This window comes from Electrophorus electricus, chromosome 12, assembly GCF_013358815.1.
Source record: "Electrophorus electricus isolate fEleEle1 chromosome 12, fEleEle1.pri, whole genome shotgun sequence".
Taxonomy (NCBI): Eukaryota; Metazoa; Chordata; class Actinopteri; order Gymnotiformes; family Gymnotidae; genus Electrophorus; species Electrophorus electricus.
Window position 1 is genome coordinate 8,174,219 of NC_049546.1, and position 18,209 is coordinate 8,192,427.

Below are 18,209 nucleotides of genomic sequence, written 5' to 3' on the forward strand. Positions count from 1 at the left end.
CACTTTTTTTTTTCCCCCCCAAAAGGGAAGTCTGTCTCTCTCTCTCTCTCTCTCTCTCTCTCTCTCAACTGACTTAATTCTAATGAATGAAAGTCAAAAAAGCAGGGTCTTCTGGGAATTAAATTAGGAAAACAATCGAACAATTTATTAAAAGTCCATGTTATCAACACTAATTACAAAAGGATAGTGAACACATGCCAGTAATACTACAATAATTATGCATTAACAAAAGAATTATTTAAATATACAATTGCACTTTACTGTAATAATATTTTGACAACAACCATTATAACAGTATTTAAATTAAGATCTTTCTTTATTCGAGTGGTATCTTTGTGGTATAATCTTTAGTTAACTGACCCCACTCAAAAAATGATGTTGGTGTATCTGAGAAAGGGCTCATTTACTGCAGTCAACAAAATTAAATGGCTTTCATGATGTCTGTCATAAAATGAGAAAACTGGAACCTAAACTCTTTGAAATGCCAAAAATCGTGTCTCTGCTAGAGGGGTCCAAGCTGTCACAAGATTCGGCATCAGGGCTGGGATTGGGGTATAGCCTCACCTTTACTGGATGGCAAGAAAATGAACATGTTCCCTGTTCCACTATGTTCGTGCCTCTTTACTGAGACAACACTGTATGTGATCCTGTACTATACAGTAGCATCTCAGTGACCTTTGGTCCTGTAATGAGCCTATGCAGAGAAGAGCCTATCGAAAGCATAGCCATGAAATGTGCATTTTTACAACACATTAAGCATCATACTGCTTTCCAGCCACCTTGTTAACTCTGCTCTCTCCCTCTGACTGGCCCGGTTTGGTTGGGATATGAAGGCTTATAAAGGGATTGTGGGAATGTGACCTCATTTAGGAAAGACAGTGGCTTCTCTCTGACCCGTGTTTTCCTCTGGATCCCTGACAGGGCCCTACGGAGCACATGACTACTCGGCCATCTCCACTAGGAGCAGCATCTCCCAGTCACTGTACTCTAAAAGAAGTCTCATCACACCGAGTCCTTTAGCAATGAGAGCAATCTCTCATTTCCCCTACTTAACGCTGCTCTCAGTGACAGAGATTCTGTGTTGATGCAAAGGGCACTATGTCGCCAGATACACCCATTGTCTCACTGGACGCATGGTGACTGTCTTAAATCTGTGCAGGATTGTGCTGTTTTCATGAGTTTCTATTTAATTACTTGATGCCAGGAGAAAGTAGCATTGCTGTCGTTTGAGGTTGTAGCATAAAAAGGAAAGGCCTCCCCACTGAAATGATTGACTGCTGTCATTTTACACACACTGCACCTCCGGGGTTCTTCTGACTCAGAAAAGTCACCACTGTAATATTACCACTGTGGCTATAGCGCTGCCTCTCGCCAGATCGGAGCGGCCTCGTTATGCTGCCCGTGACCAGTCTCACCACAGTGAGCACTGAGCTCACCTCTCACACACTTCGCATACCGCCATGGCGTCTGCAAGCCAGCCAGTCACATACACCAACCCGATATACATCACAGGACAAACACGGGGCCGTTATTTTTCCCAGCTGGTATAGCGATGCTGAGGTGAGGTCTGGTATGCGAAACCAAAATTCCGCATTAAAAGAACACACAGTCGCCAAATAAGGTCACGACCGAATATTGTGCAGTGGCGTGTGGAAGACCAAAATATATAGAATGCGATTTTTTTCCCTTTCATCCATGACTTTTGTTTTCAAGATGTCTCTTAACTGAGTCTTATGCCTCAACAAGCTCAGAGGATTTCTCACTCGTGTTTGGATAGAGTTCCATCTTCACAAGCTCGTGTAAGGTCCATCGAGCCGGCAGAGAGCTACCAATGGTTGGGGGGTTTCTCTCTGTCCAGCACCGGTCTTTCGGGCGGGGCCGGTTATAGGCGCTCCTGGCAGGCGTGGGGTTCTCTAGTCCAGCGGCTCCTGCTTTATCCGGATGGGCGTGTGGAGGGTGTGAGCACGCCTGTCCTCGCGGCTCAGGATGTACTCGCTGAACTGGGACGAGTCCACGCCTCCCCCACATGAAGCAACCATGGTGAAGCCCTTCTGGAACAATCTCTCCAGCACCTGCCGAGTGCAGCGCACAGGACTGTTAGTGGCACACATGTACAAATGACCCCAGATTTTTTTGTACTTACGATATTAAAGTCATAACTAATGACGTGGGCTCATCAGTTATTTACAAGAACAGCGTGCCAATGTACAAAAAATAATAAAATTACAATAAGCAGACAAACTTCTTTCCTCATTTTAAGTCTTGTGAATTAGAAATCAAACCATTAAAAACTTGACAAATACTTATCTATATTTTATCTTTCACTCTTTCATTTTACTCCTCAGACGGCCGATTGAAGATGATAAGGGAGAGCTCCGTCTCCCCCCGGAAGCTGTTTACTGGAGTCTGATGGGCTAGTCAAACTCAAAGCGTCCCCAACAAGCTAAACCCAACCACCCCATATTTTCCTCCAAGCCCAAATGCATACGTAATGACCCACCCTCCCTCTGTGCCCGTCACTCACACGGCCACAGAGTCTTGACGTTTTATCTGGTGGAGTAGTTGTAGGTTTTTTTGAAATTCAACACACGCAGCCTTGAGTATTCACTTACTTCTCCACTTCTTTCAAGTGTGCTTCACATGAAAATGAAAGTTCAGCCCCAAGGCAAGACAGCCAGATAAAAAGTCCCTCCCAAAAGAAAAAAAAACAAAAAAACATTTCAGTCGAATCAGAGGGCCTTGAGAAAATGTCCATCCTTATTCCCCACATTAGATGTTGCATAAAAAACCTTTGGCAGAATTTCAGCAAGTTGAATTACAGAGGAAATGAATTCTTATTATGTGTTTACTGTGGTACGGCAGATCATACATAGCAGCAACAACAGGCATTTATGAGCATCCGTTTAAAAAAACAAGGAAAAAAGCTACAAAATGGAAAGGGTTTAATGAGGAGTGTCCCATAAGTCTGCATTTAAGTCAGTACACAGAATGAAGGAACGTGCAAAAATCACAAAACCGTATTTAGAACTGATTGCTCAGAAACCTTCATTATGTTCCTTGCTCTGATAATTGCATCACTTCAAACTTTCTCAAACCTGTGCATTTTTATACATTATGCACCACACCCCTCTCTCTTCCTCCCACTCACTCTCTCTCTCTCTTTCTTTCTCTCTCTCTCTCTCTCTCTGTTCTCTCACAAAATTTGAACATTTTTCTCACGACTGGTTGGGATTACTTCTCATGACAGGCTAAAGGTGGGAATAAAAGTCCCTGCACCTCTTGCGTGATACAATTAGCGAAGGGTGAACAGGCAGGGAAAAAAACAGCTAGCAGATGCAGCGATTAGTTATACTGTAAGTCAGTTAAGCATGTTTAAAAAGTAGCATAAACCAGTTTAGGTTGTTTAAAGAAACCAAAGTAGGTATTAAAAATGTAATATGTGTGTTTAAAATGCTCGAGGCACAGATATGTTGGAGCATTTTTTTTAAAAGAAGAGATTTGTCTTGAAGACGAGTTTAAAAATAAATTATGCATATAATTTTCCCCTCTACTTCACCACTTATATTCAGGGCAGTATATCCCTATATTAACACTGGCACTGGAATTAGAGGTGCCGCATAGTATGTCTACATGTGTATGTGCGTGCATCAATGGAGCAGCATATTCCTAACAGGCAAATGGAGGGCAAATCGATGATATCTCGTGGGGCAGAACCGCACGTTTGCAGCCATGCATCCACACCTTCCTGCACATCCGTCAGGCCCCGCCCCTTGCTCCTTTCACATCTCCAGCTTTTCCTGTGAGAGAGCATGTTCTGCTCTTGTCTCGGGGCCCACATCCAGCCCAGCTCCTCCAGCATTTCACTCTTTCCCTATATGTGTGATTGCACACACCACCTAAACATTCAGTATGAAAGCCACCACCTGAACAGTAACTTACAGCACTGTGTTAGATAGATTACCCAGTGCCAGTTATTGAGCACCACTACAATGCACTTTTTAGTCGTCGTCCCCACCTTCCCCGGGGCTCCCGAGACACCTGATGAAACTTAGGCAATTAGCAAAACCCTAATCAGTTGAAAAGGAGCAGGTGAGCGCAAGAGAAGCAGTTTAATTCACTGGTGCTTGAGAAGCATGAGAAGGGAAGCACTGGTGGAATTTCCTGTTCCTTCAGTCCAGCACTGCTCAGCTTAATGGGTCGTCTTCTGCAACCTACTGGATTCAACTCATCCGATAATCATCAAGCCCCTTGCACTTTGAATGAGGTTTAAAAAAATGGCAAAGTACTACAGTGCCACTTGAAATCTGGACCAGATGAAAATGCCAGCCTAAACCATGAATTCACACCAACACCTTCCCCGTCAAATAACAGCCCACTATGCAAAAATAACTGAGCATCGAAAGTAAAAGTGGCTCCACCTGTACAGAGTTGAGTCGGCAGTAGCCGTTGAGGGGGAAGCGGATGACGTGCGTGGGGTCCTGGTTCCAGCCGGCATTCACAGAGTTGCACATGACGTCACCCGTCTCGGGGAAGATCTCCTCGATGAGGGCCTTGTCGCCGCTCAAGGCAATCCTCTCGCCCAGGTCGGGTGTGACGCGCACCACCAGGCACTCGCAGGGCTGGCATCCACGCCGCAGTTCACGTTCCTGCTTCCAGCGCTCCAGCTCCTTCACCATGGGGCTCAGTTGGTAGTAGCGCGCCTCCTCGTACAGCAGCTGGAACTCCTGCACGGTTAACACGGCACAGGCGGCGCATGGGAATGGGGACAGAGAGGGATAGATGGAGGATTGGAAGGAAGGATGAAGCAAAGGATGCAAGGAAGGATTTGAGAAAAAAGGCCCATCAGTGAAAGCTCTGGAGAAGTGAGAGTGGCGCAGCTACGTTGTCATGCTATAGCTGCTCATGATGGTGTAGGTGGAAAAATCATTAAGCTAGAAAAATCGAAAACATGCTGCTGTATTGGTTCCAATGTTTTTCAAGAAATTTAATTGCTAGTTTGCATTTAAAACTGAAAGAAATGTGTCTGATGTAGAAGTAAAGCTCAAAATAGCTTCATGTGGGCCTACAGTACTGTTTCTATTAAATCTGAGCTTGCAAGACTTAAGTTTAGCACTAGCTGAAAGTCCTTTGCTACTCTCTGTCCCTTACATCTGACCTCTCTTTAGCCAGGATCAGAGTATGTAGCTGTACTGCCAGGGCTCTCCCCAGACGCTGGCTCTCTGCTTGGGTAGGACAGATTGCCTGTGTCCCCCTCAGGCTCCAATCGCCCTGGAGCTCCCTCGGCCCAGCCTCTCGCCCCTTCCACTTCCCGCTAGACCAGATGGCACTGCTGCTTGTTTCTAGCATTGACAACACTGACAAGAAGTCACGCGCTTAACAATGGACAGAAAAGACCTGAGATGAATATGGGTGAATAAAAGGGCAAGAACAATACAAACATGTTCGAAGATACTATAGCTCTCACAGTGCTGCCGGTAGAAGACATCTCAGCTCAAGGTTTAAAGGTCAGAAAATCTCTCTTTTGCTCTCATTGTCATTAAGCTTTGTAATCTGGATGTGTAACTGTGATCCCTTCCCTGCATGCCCACAAAGCTACCTCCTTTCCTCCACCCTGCACAAACCACTCATTTCACTGCAGGCTATGCCACAGCGAACAATGGCGCCAGCATCTCTGACTCTGTATGCTTTAATAATTACCACACCAAAAGGAACTGCTTTTGCTTACCCCTTGCCTCACCCCAGACTGGTTCTCTCTCTCTCTCTCTCTCTCTCTCTCTCTCTCTCTTTCACTCTCACTCTCACTCTTTAGCCCATGCTGCTTCTGACAGTGTGCATGCTGAGATTTTGGGGCCTGCAGGCTCTAGTTCATTTCGAAGGAAATCTAAGTCTTTTTGTGGAATTCTTTCCCGGGTCTATAGTAAGGGTTAGGTACACTGAACCTTCTTCAAGGCAATGTCCTTAAACCTAATCCAGCAGTAAATGTGACTACAGAGAAAACCTTCTCATTAAAGTGTGTCGTAGACAAAGCATAGCTCTGATGCTGGGAGGTTCATTCTTGAGGAGCATATACATGTGTGTGGGGGGGGGGGGGGTTGTGACGCTGGCAGATTTCTGGAATCCAGTAAATTCACGTGGTCAGAAACTGTTTGGCACTTTACGGCTTTTCCCTCAAGGAAGAGCCAGCTCAAACATATACAAACATGGACAAATTTGTTGGTACCCCACCCTTACAGTTCACTGAAACAATGCTTCGTTCCTCCTGAAGTGATGAAATTTAAAGCAATCATCTCATGTATACCTGTACGCCTTTGGTATATCAGAGTAAAGCTACAAAAATGTAAAAAGATATCAATTATTGCCTATTCTACATTGATATTGTAAAATGGCCTGGTTGTTGGTACTAGAAAAGATTATAAATAATTGGATATCTAGTGACATTTCAAACTGCTTCATTAGAATCACGCATCTCTTAAATCCCAGTCTCTCCTTCAGCCTATTTAACTGGAGAACAGATGTCACTCTGCTGTTTAAAATCACTTTGTTCACCACACTGAATACAGACCACAAAACGCAGAGAGAGAGTTGTCTGAGGAGGTCAGAAAGAAGATGAGAGATTATACAAAATTATAGCATTGTATGTTAGACCATAAGAACTTCTCAAAGCAGCTTGATGGTCCGGTACTACAGTTGCAAATATTATTAAGACGTTTAAGGTGCATGGGACTATAGGCAACCTCTGCAAACCATTGTGACTGCAAGAAGAAACCTGACCCCAGATTGAAAAGACTGATGAATCGTAGGCAAAACGGCATGTAAAACCTCCAAAGACAAACTCAACTTCAAGGCCAAGGTGCAACAGTTTCTGATCACATGAAATCTCAAGACTATCAAGGCATTCTGTAGTGAAACGCACTGCTCAGTGTCAGAATGTTCAAGCCAATGGTCCTCCAACAGGCCAATGACCCAAAACACGCAGCTAAAAGCACCCAGCAAAAAACAAAACACTGTGCTTTTCTGAAGTTTCCTTTCTACGAGCCCTGATCTGAATCCTACTGAACATCTATGAAGAACTGAAATATGCTGTTTAGAGAATCCTATCAAACCTGAGACAGCTGGAGCAGTTGGCTCAGGAAGAGTGGACCAGACTACCTGTCGACAGTGGCAGAACTCTCACTGAGAGCTTCAGAAATTGCTTGTTTACAGTGATTGCCTCTAAAAGCTGTGCAAAATATTAGGTTAAGGGTTCCTTAATTTTTGAACAAGTCATTTTCATTTGATTTTATTTAAAATATTCTGTTAAATCAAAAATCAAAAGTCCAATTTTTATTAAATATGGAAAAACAATGATAGATACCAATTACATTTGTCAGTTTCAAGTTATTTCATAATTGAGAGTTGTGTCATAAAATTTTCAAACAGTTTCAAGGGGTGAAGGGTTCTACAGCGAGTCAGTGAGATTTTGGAAGTGGTGTGCGAGTATGCAGATCGATCTTGTGAATTCCGTCTTTGAGAGAGTTGAGCCTTCCAGCACTTGGACGGGACTACCTATAATGATCAATTCAGTCAGTCACTGCTATTTGCATATTTCCCTGCTTGCATGTGGGGGAGGGACATGTAAAGAGAGCGATGTCTGAACTGTGAAGGCTTGAATGTAATGAGATGTAATGATTTGCTTCTGTTTTCTCGACTCGTAGCTGCTGTCTGTGGTTCCACTAGACAGCGCTATCCCAAAGACATCTCGCTGTCCAGGTAAGCTAGAAAGTGTGAATTCAAGGGGCTGTGGTGAAGATCACGCCGTCCTGATTGATTTGCCTGACAAGGACACATTGAACCAGCGGAGTTGTTTCACAGGGAGGCACAGATTTTGCCTACAAGAGCTACTGTAGAAACTGCAGTACACAGTTGGTACTGTCACTTTCAGATGTGCTGTGTTCACTTTTAGTCATCTGTACCATAACGCATTTAGAGTCCTTCATTGCAAGTTAAAAAATGACATTCAATCCACTAAGCAATGGGGTAATAAAGAAAAGCAATTTCTGTTCTTAGAACATAAGTGTCCAGAAATGTACCTTGAAGTCTTCAGGAAGGAGCAGTTTGCTGGTTCGAAGGTAACTGAGAATGTACCGGAATATCTCCCCGTCTCTGTCGATGAAGTAGTGCTGCTTCAAACTGTCCAGAACAATTGGTTCTGTGCCGTTGAACAGACGACTGATCCTGGGAAGGGCCAAAAACAAGGGAGGGAGGCGCAGACAGGATCTGAAGCCATGTTTGTTTTACACGTCATTTGAATTTTGGCCACTACACAGGTACATTTTGCATTCTGTAAATACTATTGCAGAAGGTAGTCAACACTGTTCAAGCCAAACCAAACGCAGCAAGTATAATGAAGCTTTATTGTTTAACCTGGTTTAAAAAATGAGGTCAAACATTAGGAATCGAGTCCTGTGCTATTTCCGCTCTTGTGTTAAATCAACTTACATCTTGTCATTGCAAAGATGTTCCTATTTCATTTCATGTTTCTCTCTCTTTCTCTCATTCTAGAAACTGATGCAAAACACTTAATAAGAAAACCAATTCCCCCCTTAGTGCCTCCGGTGGTTCTTTTCTCATATGGTCTTGCAGTTCCCCCAGTTAGAATTTCACCATATAGCTTCAGGCAATCTTAGTTTTTCATCTCCGTTCCTTTTTCTTTTTTCTCCACCGAAAGCAATTAAAATGCTGCCTGCTTTCCCCCTCCCCCTACTCTCCTCTGCTCCACTCTCTCTCTGTCTCTCTCTCTCTTTCCGCTCTATCTGCGTTATTAAATCAGAGAAGGCCTTCCTCTGCACAGATGTGAGCAGACCCTCCCTGCTCTCTCTTACACTCCTCTTTAGCAGGTGGTGCCCCTTTCCACCCTGCCCTCTCGGGGAGCAAATTATCGGCAAAACCTCTAAGGATTTGAGGTTGAGACGCAGCAGGTAGGAATTTCCCTAGACCAGGAGAGGAAAAGATGATGTTTTGGTTCCTCTTATCATTTTTCTGAATTAGATATTGGTTCTGAAAGAGAGATTTTATAGACAATAAAATAGTGTTCAAGTGTTACTCTACCCTGCTGATATTTGCACAATACTGAAAGTAGTTCAGAATAATCTAGTCTCAGTTCTAGCTATATTTAAGATGTCTGGATCTGGTACAGTTTCACAGCATTCTGGATACACCACAGCTGGCATTAGACATAATAGAACACAAATCATCTTTTGCACAGAAGAAAGTTTGCCTGCTTGAGTTCAGATGCTAATGTCTGAAGGGGAAAACATATGTACCTTGGTGTATTATTGCTCAGAAACCTAACTTTTCAAAACATAACAATATCTCACAATGCTGCATACAATCTCCTCTTGGAATAAGTCTACAGTCAAATTCTCAGGTATAGCCTATTTGTATTTCGTAATCTTGTTTAATAAGCTTGAAATGTACTTAAAGAAGGCTTTCCTGTTTTTAAGAACTGCCCAACCAAATAATTAAAATAAATAAACTATATATATATATATGAGAGGGAGAGAGAGAGAGAGAGAGAGAGGAGAGAGAGAGAGAGGAGAGAGAGAGAGAGGAGAGAGAGAGAGAGGAGAGAGAGAGAGAGAGGAGAGAGAGAGAGAGAGAGAGAGAGGAGAGAGAGAGGAGAGAGAGAGAGGAGAGAGAGGAGAGAGAGAGAGGGAGAGAGAGAGAAAGAGAGGGAGGGAGAGAGAGAGGGAGAGAGAGACAGAGAGGGAGAGAGAGAGAGAGAGAGAGGGAGAGAGAGGAGAGAGAGAGAGAGAGAGAGAGAGAGAGAGAGAGAGAGAGAGAGAGAGAGAGAGAGGAGAGAGAGAGAGGAGAGAGAGAGAGGAGAGAGAGAGAGGAGAGAGAGAGAGAGGAGAGAGAGAGAGAGAGAGAGAGAGAGAGAGGAGAGAGAGGAGAGAGAGGAGAGAGAGAGGGAGAGAGAGGAGAGAGAGAGAGAGAGAGAGGAGAGAGAGAGAGAGAGAGAGAGAGAAGAGAGAGAGAGAGGAGAGAGAGAGAGAGAGAGGAGAGAGAGAGGAGAGAGAGAGAGTGGAGAGAGAGAGAGAGAGAGAGAGAGAGAGAGGGAGAGAGAGAGAGAGAGGAGAGAGAGAGAGAGAGGAGAGAGAGAGAGAGAGGAGAGAGAGAGAGGAGAGAGAGAGAGAGAGAGAGAGGAGAGAGAGAGAGAGAGAGAGAGATGAGAGAGAGAGAGAGAGAGAGAGAGAGAGAGAGAGAGAGAGAGAGAGAGAGGAGAGAGAGAGAGAGAAAAAACAAACAAAAAAACAAACAAACAAAACAGTCATATAATCCAAGATTATCACAGTTAACCTTCATGGGACAAAACAGCTGGAGCACTGGGAAATTCACAAAGACGCCTTCAGCTCGTGAGCTATATAATTAGACTGACTCGTGTTAACCCTCCCAGCACGGAGTCAAACCATGTGTAGGTGCCTTACCTTGAGTCTGGGTACTTGGTGAGGGTGGCGAGGCTGCTCGTGTACATGTGTCCCCCCACGTCGATGTGGACAGGTGCATTGGCTTTGGTCAGCTGAGCAGGGAGAGGGATTCCCTGTGCGGCCAAAGGAGACACTGGCGAACGAGTCAGAGAAAGACGAGACATGCTTCTTCCCTCCTGCGGACAAGCACCCAGAACACACCCTGAGCACGGTGCACTACACATTCGCAGCAATGCTGTCTTCCTGCCGGTCCTCCGAGCTCTGAACTGACATGGATTGTGCTCCTGGCCTGACAGAGTCTGGGAGATCATTCTAACATATGCCCTGTTCTGTACTTCACTTAAGAATTAGCGGCACAACTTTAAATTAAGAGAATTTGCTCCCCCTTTTTTTCATCGAACCAGAGGGGAGGAAAGTATGAGACTGATTAATGAGAGAGAGAGAGAGAGAGAGAGAGAGAGAGAGAGAGAGAGAGAGAGAGAGAGAGAGAGGGAGAGAGAGAGATGAATCGTACTGTAGGTGTCTACCTCCAGGGAAGATAGTGTAAACTCCTAATTAAAGGTACTGGAAGTGAGAGTGAGACCTGAAAAGTTTGATGACACCACAGCAGTACAGCTGTCTGAACATTTGATGCCTAAGATGAAATAAATCACCATTTACAACTAAAATGTTGCTATAAAAAAATAATAATAATTTTAAACAATTGTAATTTCATTAAGACTGACAGTTTCATTTTTCAGTGACAAGATCAGTTGAATAAAAATACTTAAGACATATTTTATTATTAGGTATTCAATGTTGTTTTTAAAATTTTATGTAATAATAAAGGTAGAAATGTGTATGAAATGTAAGCCAACACAGCTGGTCCGTCAGAGAGCAGACAAAGGTGGCTCCTTTAAAAACACCTGTCAGGTCATTTGCAAGAGCTCACGCTCGTTGCGTCAAACTTTGTCATAGCTACCGAGTACTAACACCACGTTAGTGCGAAGAAAAGCCCGGGCCTTCCCGTGATAACCAGATGGTTGAAGGCATGTTTGCCCCATTTGCTTGGGGCAAAAATCTTGAGGCAAAGTACGTTCATTCTTTTTTTCTGGGGTTAAAGCTTAAAACGCAGCCCCTTTCACATACACACAAAGAGAATTAAGACTTAACGAAATCCACTCAAATAGGCTACAGTTGAAGCAGGTTAGTCCGGCGGACTGAAATGACTAAAATGTGTATTGATCAGATTGTCCAATAATGGATATTTAACTACTACTACTACTGAATATGACTAAACGGTTTGACAAAAAGCAAGCTCTTAATTGTACATTATATAATGCTTCTGTCTTGAGAAACTTGAGATGGACTCCAACTGTAAACGCAAACTCGACAGGTTTAAAAGGTGGATGAAATGAATGTTTCAATAGGCTTTAAGACATCAAAGAACGCATTAAAGTGTTGAATTAAAAAGTAGAGTTCCGAGAGTGACCGAACTCCAACTCTCGCCGTCTGAAATCACATAGCATGCATGCATAGGCTCTGCGCCTGAATCCACCATTCCTGAGCGAGTTCCTAAACTATACACACGGTGGGATGACAAATGAAACCATATACTGTTTACAACAACATGTTCGAGTATTACATAAAATCTGCCATACCGTTTCAAACATTTTAGGATGTCCAGCGTAATCTGGGCAGGAACCTATTGCTCACTGTGGACGGTTTCTTGTCCCTTAGAAATAACTTTCACAAAATTATTAGTCCAGTTCTTCTGTGTTCCCAGATTTCAACTTAATGCGCTCTTCGTACAAAATCCAAATGTTCGAGTCCTATAAGACGTTTAAATCCGCTAAGTCTAATGCCGATACACAGCTCAACTAGCCCACATGGGTCTCTGTGGCTTTAAAACTCATTTAATACAGAGGTGTTTCTAAGCCCATAGTCAGCTAGCCACTTTCCACAAAAGCTACACACGGACCGAATCCTGCGTCCTTACCTTGGAAGACATAGCTGAAATTGTATCTTCACCCTCTTTAAAACATGAGATCGATCGTGTCTTTCCCTCGTTTCTGTTTCTATGTCCTTTTTGTGTTAAGCGTGAGACTGCGATGTAGCCAGAGTTCCTCCCCGAATAACAGAGGACAGCTGAAAAGAATTCTGCTCGAGGCGCTCCGAGCGCCCCGGGGCGAAGGATTAGGCTCCAATGAGCTCAAGCCTGCCTGCACTGGGGCGCGTTACCAGATGAACATTTGATCCTGCTGTGCATCTGTGAAACCATATTTATGGTCAAATCGAATTTCTTTTCATTTTGGCTCGACTTTGCAAATAGATGTCTTGGCGCAGACGCCCGTGTGCGCGGATAACGGTTTACTTGGCTGTTGCCTATTACCTGGCTGATAAGTCTAAATTGAAGAGAAAACGTATGTTGATTAATACTGCATTTGGTTTGCAAAACGTAAACGTAAATCAAATAGAGCGATTTTCCGATTTAAAACAGTTTGAGTATGATAAAGAGCACAACGCGTTAACAGTTATTTTATCGAAAAGCCACATGCTCATATTTCTTGTCAAAGCTTATATCCAATACCATTCGCCGCATCGTTCATATTCTGATGTCCATTAAACCAGAATGACGTATATCGTCATGCGTAGAGTCAGAGCGAGAAGCGCCCCTTGCTTCGCCTGGAGCAAAACGCGCCATTTCAATTACAACGCATGGCGAGATGGAGTCGTCCAACTTAATGGCATCTCTTTGGGAAGGAAGACAGGTTCACCGCATGGAAAAGAAGCATATTTTTCACAGGGCCAATGCGATTTTGACAGTATTATAGCTTCGCGAACTTCCGTTTTTTTTTCCCCTCAATATACCTATTTCCTGAAACTTGACATCTGGCGCCTACCAGTGACCATACTGTATTTACACAAATTTAGAACAAAACGTTTTAGAATAAACTAACGAATTACTAATGGTCTTTTTAGATGAAATTGTCTAAAAGAAATTGTTGAAATGTTTGAATTGCAAATTAAATACTGGTAATTCAAGCATGCTTGCCACCGATCGTGGGCTGGTTTTTGAAGTTAGACTTGCGTAGGTTACTTGATTTGACAAGGTCTGCTTGTCGAGGCAAACCTAATTTCTCTCTCACTAGACAAATACAGCAAACCAAACGTAGCTATTTGTATTCAGTCTTATGTTCCACACTATTTGGACTAAACTATATTGCCAGCTGATTTATTTTTCTTGCCTTTGGCTGAAATTAGTTTTCCTCGTCAGAGCAAAGCAGCAGGAAGACAAGATATTTTTGTTAAATTAAAGTAACAAGCCCGGAGTTACTTCAATTACTTGACGCACGAGGAAGATGTAAATTTAAAGATTTAAATAGCTTAGAATGTTGCCTCGAGCGCCCGCACTTAATTTCCTTAATTTACGAGGGATGTGAGAAAGATGGGGAAACGGGTTATCCAAATGATGTGCATCTCAGCAGAACACACTATATCTGGATCGCACTATCATTCACCCATGTTGCAGAACAGACATTGGACTTTATATTCAGGTTTGTGAAAATGAAATGGGCTGTGAGGAAAAGTAGGATCTTCGACATTGCGAAACATTTACCTGTACATAAAGGCTTTTATGAACTATCTCGAAATTATGTAGTGTTTGGATAATCCGCATGCAAATAAATCTTATTTTTTATTTCTAAATGTTTATTTTTGTATTAGATTTTATTAATACTGTAAGGTTTGAGAATCTAATTTTAAAATATACTAAGAACAGAAATTGTGCTTAATTAGTTATTCTATAGAGAGGTTAAATGCCTACATTTTACTTTCATGTGCATATATGAAACCTGTAGTCTATTTAAGCAAGTAATGCGAATGTTTCAACAAAATCAAGTTTCTAAAGATTTAACGCGGCAGTGAAGAACAGCGCCATCTGTTGTATATGAACAGTTTTGCAGGACTCGCCATCAACTTACCTTCCGCTTGAAATGGGACCTAGTTGAGCAGGCAGAAAAAGTGCAGTTGCCATCCGATTGGACCAATGGGTGCATCTTACGGAGAGCATTGCAAAGACTACTGCGCATGCTGTCCTGTAATGCTGGAAAACTAGCTGCTGTAGTGCTAAAAAAAAAACTGCACTGTCAGTTACAATGATGTCTGACTTTCATGCAATGGATAACATACTCTTTAAATGTACTATGATCATGCACAGAGACTTGGCGGCCACATGGCTTGTGTCATGACATCTGAACACAAAATATATAAAGACCCAACTACAAGTTTTTGTAAGTAACAGATATGTTTGAGTCAAAATTGTTGTGAAATACATAAGGTTTTGAAGCACCAGAAGTCCTTCATCAGCTGTTTAAGTAAAGTACTTCACTACTTCACTACAATTTTTGACTTGTGATCTTTTACTATTGTAGATACCCGTGACCCCCAGCCAATCTGCCTCATTCTGTCATTCTGTTCCAGCTTCGATTATAATTGAGTCAGGTAAATAGAATCCTATACCCCCTTATCCCTTTATTACCAAGTTCAGTTGGGTTTTTGTTTATTTGTTTGTTTGGGTTTTTATTTTTTGTCTTTTGTTGGCTGTCTAGTTGATTTGCTTTTTGGTGCTGGACTACTTTAAAAGTATAGACTATCTGTGGACCCCCGACTGATGTAAATAACACTGGTTTTAGTTGTGATCTTTATTTATTCTTTCACGTTAATTAGATAATGATTTAATCTGTCTCTAATCTGTCTCTGACTGTGGATTACTATCAATACTAGGCACTGAATCTTTTCTCATTTTCTTTAGGATTTAGGAAAAAGAGTGGTGGTGTTTTTTTTTCTGTTCTGTAACCTTGATGACGAACAGTAGCTGATTTGATGTTGCCTTTTGAGTGGTACAATCTGGGATGTCAGCACCTGATGCTCTCCCTTGGAGATAGAGAGGGAGGCATAGGAAAGGGGTTAGAAAGTGCCCTGTGTGCCCCAGGCAAAGAGAGAGGGCACTTACTCCAGGATTTACAGAGACGGCAGGGAAGCATCTCAGTGCTGTGCTGGAGGAACAATGCTGTGTTCCTGTCTCTAAACAACTAAACAACGTTTTTGTAAGGGGCTTTTCTCAGCATTCAAAATTATATACACATATGTCCAAAAGGTACTGTTTAACTAGAAATAAGTATACTAACACACACACACATACAGGGGCACTGCAAGAAGGGAGGAGTTACACAAGTGACTGACAGGGGCCCTATATTGATTATAGCATTAGGCAAATCTTTTTCACTGGGGTCCAATGTTAGGAGAGCGTAGTGTGATGGAGTTTGTGTTCTGTGTTCAGGCTGCTATACACCACAGAGCTGGTTCTTTGGTCCCTGGAACACCCAGGGTTGAGACCAGCGTGTGACTGCTGCCCTCAGACTTTGCTACAGAAAGAGAGGCACACTGTCTCACTATACCAGTGTCATTTAGGACCACCCTCAGTTTTGATGCACTCTGTAGAACTTCACATCAAGGCAGACTGTTGAATTCCACTGCTGAAAAACCTATTTATTTATTCAAAGGATATTAATACTCCAGATTATTGAAATAATCTCATCTATATTCAATATTAACAGCACAAAAAGGGTCAATCTACTGATCTTAAAATTAAGACAATGCAATTACTTTGAGGTACAACTTGTTTTGTTCATTATTATATGTTTTCCCTGATCCAACTCAAAAATAACTGATAAAGTAAATAAAGGAAATGTGAAAATGTATTCACTGGTTTTACAAGGTAAGGTTAAAGTCATGCTACACCATGTTTTAAATGCTGTATTGTATGCAAGTTATACATTCAGGTCATAGAATTAGAATGATTATTGGTTGTTCTATTTCTATGCATTCATACAATTAAAAAAACTACTCATCAATGGTCCATTACCCATGCTTGTAAAAGATCCATTAGTGATACACAAATTATGCAGTGACAGACATACAAGACAACATATTAACGCCAGACAGCCACACAACCTTAGTTAAACCCACAATACGTAGTATACTCATCTTCAACAAATAATGCTTTCCAAAGCAGTAAACATACTCTTAAGACAGCCCATTAATAGAGTCTTCAAACCCTCAGTGTAAGAAATAAAGGAAATTAACTGCACAATCTATTTGTCATTTTATCTGAACAGAGACACAACATTATAGTGGTATATATATATAATGTACACCTTAACAACTTAAGTAATTAATTCATTAATAACTCCAACTGGTACACGTGATTATTGAACCGTACCCTTGTATGTGATAAAGTACCATTGCATGTGACATTTGAAAAGGTGTGAATCATTTTGCAAGATTCAGGCTGCTTGTAGTAGAATTAATTATTACACGTGACGACAACAACAACAACAACAATAATAATAATAATAATAATAATAATAATAATAGTGAGTAATTCGTTAAATACATTTTTACTGAATAATGAAAAATTCAAGTGAAACAAAACTCAACAGTAGACCAAACAACAATCTCAGTATATACATTTACAAGTCTCTTAGCATGTATGCTCAGTACAAATCTTCAAATGGCTTAGAGTAGTTAAACAATAGATAATCCATGAAGTAAAAGTCATAGGTCCTTTGCCTCTCTTTTAAGCTCAGCTGCATGAAATATTTGTGTGTAATTTGTGAGGAAGTCCTTGCTGCTTTTGGGTTCCTGTCTTTAAAACTTGGCAAGGTTAGGTTAGTGGGGGCTCCAATATGCCTCAGGAGAAAATTGGCATCCTCTTCCATAGTCTCAAACTTGCCGATGAAATCATAGTGTATCAGGCAGGGGCTGCAAAGCTGTGCCGCCAGCTGCCAGTGGATGTCCATGCCCACTGGCCGGTGAACGTCCAGCAAGTACTGGATGAACTCCTTGAAAGTCACACCTGCTCCAGTACGCAAAGCCTGCCTGGATGGGTTCTTACGGTACCTGGAGATGATGCGCTTTCCAAACACTGAGTGATAGTATGAATTTGGGTTCTCAAACTTGTCCCGAAAGGCTGACACTAGCCTCTCGAAGGGCTCCCTCGAGAAGAGCACCTTAGTGTAGGTCTCCAGACGATAGATGATTCCCTTGTAGTTGAAGGAGTCCAGCCTTTTCAGGTGTTTCCCGAAGTGGAGCTCCTCATGCTTCAATTTGTCAGGAGAGGAAGCATTGCCCTGAAGCACTGTGAGCACACGCTTCCAGTTGGAGCAACCCACCTTGGGTACCTCGCAGTACAGGAGCTTGTGCACATCCTCCACAAAGATTCGCGACACATGCTGCCGGGTTATCGGCCGTGTACCTGCACTTTCCCCGTACTTAGCACATACCTTATTCATGAAATTCTGGCGAGCATGCTGGACCTGGGACAGCTGGTCAGTGGTGTTGATGTTGTAGCCAGCAAGATCACCGTCATGCTGCTGAAGTGGAGAGGAGCTGTTCAGAAGTTTATAGTGGTTTTTGGTGATGTCTATGTGGTTGACTGCAGAAGACTGTGGGTTCCGTTGGGGGAGTTTGGCTGGGGGTACAGGGCTAGGAAACCTGCTCACTACTGGACCAGATGCTTGTGTGTCATCCAGACAACGAGGGCAGTGTTCCTATAAAAATATAATTCAGGATCACGTAAAGCTGAGGCTAGAGACATTCAAACTGTTTTTCACTTTTTTGTATTCTGTATTATCAATTTAGGGTATATATTTTCAAAATAATTGCCAAAAGAAAGATTTTCAATGGGTCAAAAGTTTACTT

The 18,209-nt window shown here is 42.4% G+C and overlaps 2 protein-coding genes across 4 annotated transcripts in view; both read right to left on the reverse strand.

Annotated features, from left to right (window-relative positions):
• Nucleotides 1-135: 135 nt before the first annotated feature.
• On the reverse strand, nucleotides 136-13,212 carry kctd15a (potassium channel tetramerization domain containing 15a). Its single transcript, XM_027013850.2, has 5 exons — nucleotides 12,445-13,212; nucleotides 10,467-10,642; nucleotides 8,070-8,214; nucleotides 4,419-4,724; nucleotides 136-2,072 (listed from the first exon to the last, which is right to left on the reverse strand). Exons 1-5 carry the CDS (start codon nucleotides 12,454-12,456, stop codon nucleotides 1,914-1,916), a joined length of 798 nt encoding a protein of 265 aa, XP_026869651.2. The 5' UTR covers nucleotides 12,457-13,212; the 3' UTR covers nucleotides 136-1,913.
• Nucleotides 13,213-16,603: 3,391 nt separating this feature from the next.
• The window catches only part of si:ch211-269c21.2 (carbohydrate sulfotransferase 8), a 36,522-nt gene continuing 34,916 nt past the window's right edge, over nucleotides 16,604-18,209 (reverse strand). For all 3 annotated transcript variants that reach the window (XM_035531939.1, XM_035531940.1, XM_035531938.1), the window contains one exon: nucleotides 16,604-18,058. In XM_035531939.1, coding sequence (XP_035387832.1) covers nucleotides 17,003-18,058 — 1,056 coding nt within the window. In that variant the 3' untranslated portion in view covers nucleotides 16,604-17,002. The remainder of the gene's footprint in view (nucleotides 18,059-18,209) is intronic.

What these genes read in the sequence shown, in the direction of transcription:
- kctd15a (XM_027013850.2), bottom strand. An exon ending in ACCAAGTACCCAGACTCAAG is followed by an intron (nt 8,215 to 10,466) that starts GTAAGGCACCTA and finishes GGCCCTTCCCAG; the next exon opens with GATCAGTCGTCTGTTCAACG. An exon ending in TCCTTCCTGAAGACTTCAAG is followed by an intron (nt 4,725 to 8,069) that starts GTACATTTCTGG and finishes TTAACCGTGCAG; the next exon opens with GAGTTCCAGCTGCTGTACGA.